Below are 6,259 nucleotides of genomic sequence, written 5' to 3' on the forward strand. Positions count from 1 at the left end.
AACAACAGAACAAAGGTGAAACAACAGAAACAAAACAACAAGAACAAAAGAAAAGGAGAAAACAGCCTAATTGGCGAAAGCCTCCTTTTGAGAGCACAGGCCAACAAAAGCTGACGAGAGCAGAAACCTACTCCAAGGCTTGATTAAGGTCTGGATCGCCTATTTGATTCGAAAACCTAACGCTGGTGAAGTTGATGGAGCGCTTTATCCTCTGGGAAGCCTCACTTAGAAAGTGTTGGTTACTATCTGCAGCTGTAGAAAACCATGAAAGAAGCATATTAGTAGTTTTAACTATTAAAGAGTAGGAAGGTGAAGCAAGAGATTAAAATATGCGAGCGTTTCTTTCCAGCCAAATACATCACATGATGGCTCTTGCAATAAGATCCCAAAGGGTTCGAATTTGAGAATGAAGCAATGGGATCCAGGCAGTCTAGATTTTAGACAATGAATTAGGTAGAGTGAAGTTCAAAAATTTAGGCGACAAAAGACCAGATTTAATAAAAACATTTTTAAATAATTATTTTTCAATAATATCATTATAAAATATCTTAATATTCCATCTAGTCTAAATTATCTATCACGTTTAAGATTTGTATAAATAGCAAAAGTGCTACTACAACTCTACTCAAAAGAAGTAATATTAAAAGACAATTTTACCCTTATATTTAGGGTTTTTATTTTATTGATACACTCTCTTTTTAAATAAATTTTATTAAATTAGATGGGTAACATTGGAAAATCGTAATGACTACTTATAGAATTTTTAAATTGACAATTAATTTGAAATAAAAAAAATCCCTAACAAATAATTTGGACTCTAGAGAATATATTATATAATTGTTAGTTTGATTTTATTAATTAAAATCACCATCGTAATAGCCGAATGATAAGGCTTTTGACTCCCATTAGTATCATTAGAGAGGTCGAGTATTTAACTCCCTATTAATGTATGGTTGAGGATTAACAAGAAAAGATTATGCATATGGAGCCTTGTCTGTGTCGTTTTCAATACTCCGGTTTGTTGATGATCCTTTTCAATATTGCGGTTGGTTGATGGTCCTTTTCAATGCTATGGTTGGTTGATGGTTGCTATCTTGCACATAATGCATTATCTATTATGTTGTTCAATCAATTTCAGTGTGGATGTTTTGAAAAAAATGGTATTTTTTACTTGTCTAACATTATATTGTAGAGAAATTTTTCATTATTAATATATAATTTTTAATATATTATTTTAAATATATATATAACATATCTTTATTATTTTAGTATGTCATTTATAGTAAATCTTTAGAAATCGTTAAGTTAATGTAATTAATACATTTTTGTACTTATTTATCTTTTAAACACATTTTAAATGGGGGCGCTTGTAGCCATTTGTATGTATATATATATATATATATATATATATTGGATTTGACAAAAACACAGGGAGGTGTAGCTAATTTTTTATTTTTATTTAATGTGTTAATTTATAAAATACTCCGCCACTGATAATGTATATTTTTATTTCATCAAAATATTTTGGAATCAGTGGATGAAGATTTACATAAATGCTATATATTCTAATAGATATTTTAACAATAAAAATATAAGAGAGAGAAATATTTTGTAGAATAAAAAATAAAAAACATAAAGTAGTGTTTGTTTACATGTATTTGGGTTTACTAGTAAACTAAAGTTTAATTTCTTTAGTGAATTTCTAGCCTTTAAGCAAGTTATATCAAACCCATTTTTATTGTTTTTGGCCCAAACCGCTATTGAAGAGCATGGTTCTTCTCGTCTAGGTGCTGATGTAGTTGATAATCATTAAGCAAGGGCTCAATGGAAAAAATGATTTTTGAAGCTTGGGTTTGAGGTGGAGGAAAACGAATGGCGTGGGGGTGGTGAAAAATATTAATTACAAGAAATCTATCTATGAATAATACTTCTTCCGTTTATTTTTATTTGTCACATTTTGGAATTGTTCTTTGTTCATTTTTACTTGTCCATTTATAAATTTTGTGCAAAATTAAATATTTTTTTAAAATTTATCTTTTATATTTTATATGTTTCTATAACTTTCAATATATTAAATTCAATTATATAATTTTCAAAACATATTTTAAATAAGGGTAGTATTGAAAAGTTAGTATAATTTTTATAAGTTTTAAGTTACCAACTAATATTAATTAATTTTTTTAATGAGTGTGAATTAGGTACTTTAATAAACGGCAGTATCATTTAATAATAATTTTAATATTTAATTTAATAATAAAAAAATAATAGCTTAAATAATTAATACAATTATTAAAGTTTTTTTAAAAACAATATCTATTTATTAAAATAATATTTTTCCAATGCCAATGCCAGATGAAAAAAATAAACACCCATTCATTAAAAAAAATAGAAGAGAACATAAACTCGGTCATCAAAAATGTAACATAACTAATTACAAAAAAAGACGCAAAAAAAGAAAGTACACTATTCACAAGAATGGTGCAAACCAAAGATAGTTAACAAAGATTGGCATCAACAGAGGAGGGGGGTTGTCTGGATTGTTTGCCGCCAGAACAAACTGTATTTGATCGGGGAGATCTGGCTCGCTTATCACCGGAGCTCATTTGGCTCGCTAGCTAATGCTATATTTACAAACCACTTCAAAAAAATAAATAAATAAATAAATAAATACAGTAATAACCCAAACACAAAATTTTATTTTATTTTTATTTTTAAAATTCAAATATTTATGATTATAATAATTATATTGTTACTGAAAAGTGAAAAATCCCGGTCTGATGTTTGTTTTTTGAGTTTTTCTTTTTCAATAAAGTTGTAAATTATTCATATTTATAAATTAAAAAATAAAAAACCACGATTTCACTGAACTGAACATTATTTTCTTGACGCGAGACAGCCTCAAATTCCACGCAAAAATCCAGAAGCCATTTCTCCGAATCTCATAACAATGGCGGCGGAGCTGGTGCCAAACAAGAAGGTTATCTTCAAGAACTACATCACCGGGTTCGTCAAAGAGACGGACATGGAGCTCATCACCTCCGACACCATCCAATTGAAGCTTCCCGAGGGATCGCCGGGGATGATCGTCAAGAATCTTTACCTCTCCTGCGATCCTTACATGCGGAGCTGCATGTCCAAGCACGATGAACCCAACTACGTTACCGAATTCGCCGCCGGCTCGGTATTAATTCTTATCAATTAAATGATTCAATCTCCCATTTTTCTATTTTTTTTTTTTATTTAAAAGTTAATACTTTTTGGTTTTTAGTACTATTTGTTGCTCGATCTGATATATATATATATATATATGTTATATAAATATATGTTTATTTATTTTTAATTCGTTCATCTCTAGTTTAGTGTGATAATTAATATTGAATGTTTTTTTTTTTTTTTAAGGATAAACCAAAACTTTGTTAAATAAAGTAGAATAGGTTACAAACATGATTGAAACTAAAATAAAAAAATATAGACATTTTAGTCAGTTTTAGAATTGATTATTGTTGTTTCATCTAAGTTAGTGTTAATTGAATCAAGGAAGTCAAAGACTTCATTTGATTGTCGGACAGAGTCCTCTAGTTTTGATATAGTGATGTTGTTTTATATAAATGATGATGTTGTTTATTTAAATAAATACCGGCATGCTAGCAAATATTGTGTATTTTTTATTTTTTTTCCTGTTGTTTTCAGTATATAAAATTAAGTATAAGTCCTATACTATTGACAATGCATAAATGGTTTTCTTCAAAAACCACCACCAAGTTTTTGTAGGAGTGTTTATGGGATACCAAATTAGCATTCAAAATTAACAAATTGCACAGAAGAAGTGCTTTTATATCTAAGCTTCTACGTGCTTTATTCTAAAAGTTAAAAACAACACTAATTAATAAATGATTTGTCCATTTTTATCAAAACCAAATATATTTTACTGGAATTGATGTCTGATTAGTCTGGCTAGTGTGACCCATACTCTTGTTTTGATCTTGGTTTCCAGTGGCCTCACTATGTTTTTTTTTTTTTGACAAAGTACTATGTTATTTTTATTGATGTACTATATTTTGATTTCTCCACTTTAATTGAAATAAAAAAAAGTTTTACTTCAGAGCTTCAAATTGCATTAGTGCCTATGTTTTGTTTGACAGGTAATCACTGGTTTAGGTGTGAGCAAAGTAGTGTATTCTGGGCATACAGATTTCAGTGTGGGGGACTTTGTTTACGGAATGACAGGATGGGAAGAATACAGTGTCATAACAAATCCTGAAAGCTTTTCTAAGATCAAAGACACTGATGTTCCCCTTTCTTATTACACTGGTATTCTAGGTGAGTAGTGTTATTAATTTGTGTAGACTACATAAACCAAATTTGGTAAAAGTATTCAAACTCTAAAGGAATATAATCCGGTAGTTTTGGTTGATCTGCAGCATCACTTCCATGTTAATTTTGCAGGCATGCCAGGATTTACAGCATATATTGGATTTTATGAGATTTGTGCTCCAAAACAAGGGGAATATGTTTTTGTATCAGCAGCATCAGGTGCTGTTGGTCAGCTTGTTGGCCAATTTGCCAAATTAATGGGTTGTTATGTGGTTGGTAGTGCTGGCTCTGATGAAAAGGTCTGCATGGTCAAAAGTGTTTTTATTTGATTTACTGTTTTATTCTTGCCAACTTTAGATGTCCATGATGCAGCAAACTAGGGGGTAGTCCTGATGAGGTGTTCATCTTTTTTTTTGGGCAGGTTGACTTACTCAAGAACAAGTTTGATTTTGATGAGGCTTTTAACTATAAAAAGGAACCTGACTTTAATGCAGCTTTGAAGAGGTGATGATGGTTTTGAACCATGTTGTTTGTTTAACTTATTGTGAACTTAATTCCTCTCTGTTTTGCTGCTTATCAATTGGTAGATGTTCAGGCTAATGGGCATGTTTGGCATTGCATTTGGAGAAGTTCTTTTGAAAACAAGTACTGTTGTTCTGATTCTTTTTTTTTCAGTCCAATGAATGTTCAATAACTGATAATCAGTTTGGAAATGTTCAAAACTTCTGAATACCTGCTTGCCTACTCCTACATGTTTCAATCACATGATACCTCTTCTTCTTAATTAAATATTCTGCTAACAAACTCAATCATCATTTGATGTTCAGGTACTTCCCGGAAGGCATTGACATCTACTTCGACAATGTTGGCGGTGCAATTCTCGACGCCGTGCTACTGAACATGAGACCCCACGGCAGGATTTCTGCTTGCGGGATGATTTCTCAGTACAATCTTGAAAAACCCGAGGGTGTGCACAACTTAATGCACATTATCGCGAATCGAATCCGATGTAAGGGATTCCTGATTCTTGATTACTACCATCTATACTTAGAATTTGTAGAAAAAATCATACCAGATATCAGACAAGACGAGATCAAATATGTTGAAGATAAAGTTGAAGGACTAGAGAATGGGCCGGCAGCGCTAATTAGTCTGTTTAAAGGTCTGAATGTCGGCAAAAAATTGGTTGTGATTGCTCATGAGTAGACAAGTCTGATATCCCTTCACAAACTTATTGAGAATGGAGAAATTATATAACCATATATATATTTATGAAGATGAGTGATTAGGACGCTAAGAAAGACATGGTGTATACAAGATTGAAGATATGGAGAATACCCCTGGTGCTTTCACTACACTATTTACATGAAAAAATTAATGTTGGGAAACAATTGACTAATTGATTTATAATAAACACGAAGATGTATTATCAAATCAATATGTCATTGTCATCTTTCCTTTAATTTTAAATAAATAACTAAACTAGCTAGCCATGTGATGATGTTGTGCATTTACTTATACATTCTTTCTTTTTAAAATTATGCTTAAAAACTCACTGATCGGTTTCAGTAAGAAAATAAAAAAAATCACAAAATGATGCTTTAAAAAAAAAAAAAAAAACTGAATCGGAGAAAATGTATTAGATTAATGCCCTAATTGGTTGCCGTTCTCTCACAGCTGCTCAAATGATTGCCGTTCTCACACAGCCGACAATAGTCGCCGTTCTCTCCACAGCTGCCGGAACGATCGAGAGAGAAAACAATTGGAGATAGATATTTCCACAAGGGTAATATTATTATGATGATTGTGAATACCCTTTACAATCTCCTCACTCCTTCAATCATCTTCCACTCTTGTTACTCCACATCCAAACAAAGGTTTATTCAATGCAAAGATTCATTCCCAATTCAATCCTTGCAACCAAACACCCCTAGTTATTATAAAT

The 6,259-nt window shown here is 31.1% G+C and overlaps 1 protein-coding gene across 1 annotated transcript; it reads left to right on the forward strand.

The window, feature by feature from the left end:
- Positions 1 to 2,868: 2,868 nt before the first annotated feature.
- On the forward strand, positions 2,869 to 5,794 carry LOC120270613 (2-alkenal reductase (NADP(+)-dependent)-like). Its single transcript, XM_039277664.1, has 5 exons — positions 2,869 to 3,181; positions 4,143 to 4,320; positions 4,447 to 4,613; positions 4,736 to 4,818; positions 5,142 to 5,794. Exons 1-5 carry the CDS (start codon positions 2,948 to 2,950, stop codon positions 5,518 to 5,520), a joined length of 1,041 nt encoding a protein of 346 aa, XP_039133598.1. The 5' UTR covers positions 2,869 to 2,947; the 3' UTR covers positions 5,521 to 5,794.
- Positions 5,795 to 6,259: the final 465 nt, after the last annotated feature.

The sequence above is a fragment of the Dioscorea cayenensis genome, chromosome 10, assembly GCF_009730915.1.
Source record: "Dioscorea cayenensis subsp. rotundata cultivar TDr96_F1 chromosome 10, TDr96_F1_v2_PseudoChromosome.rev07_lg8_w22 25.fasta, whole genome shotgun sequence".
NCBI classification, from domain to species: domain Eukaryota; kingdom Viridiplantae; phylum Streptophyta; class Magnoliopsida; order Dioscoreales; family Dioscoreaceae; genus Dioscorea; species Dioscorea cayenensis.

Coding starts and splice junctions, on each gene's coding strand:
- LOC120270613 (XM_039277664.1), top strand. CDS start 2,948: ATGGCGGCGGAGCTGGTGCCAAACAAGAAGGTTATCTTCAAGAACTAC. Junction 3,182..4,142: donor CCGAATTCGCCGCCGGCTCG/GTATTAATTCTT, acceptor TTTGTTTGACAG/GTAATCACTGGTTTAGGTGT. Junction 4,321..4,446: donor TTATTACACTGGTATTCTAG/GTGAGTAGTGTT, acceptor TTAATTTTGCAG/GCATGCCAGGATTTACAGCA.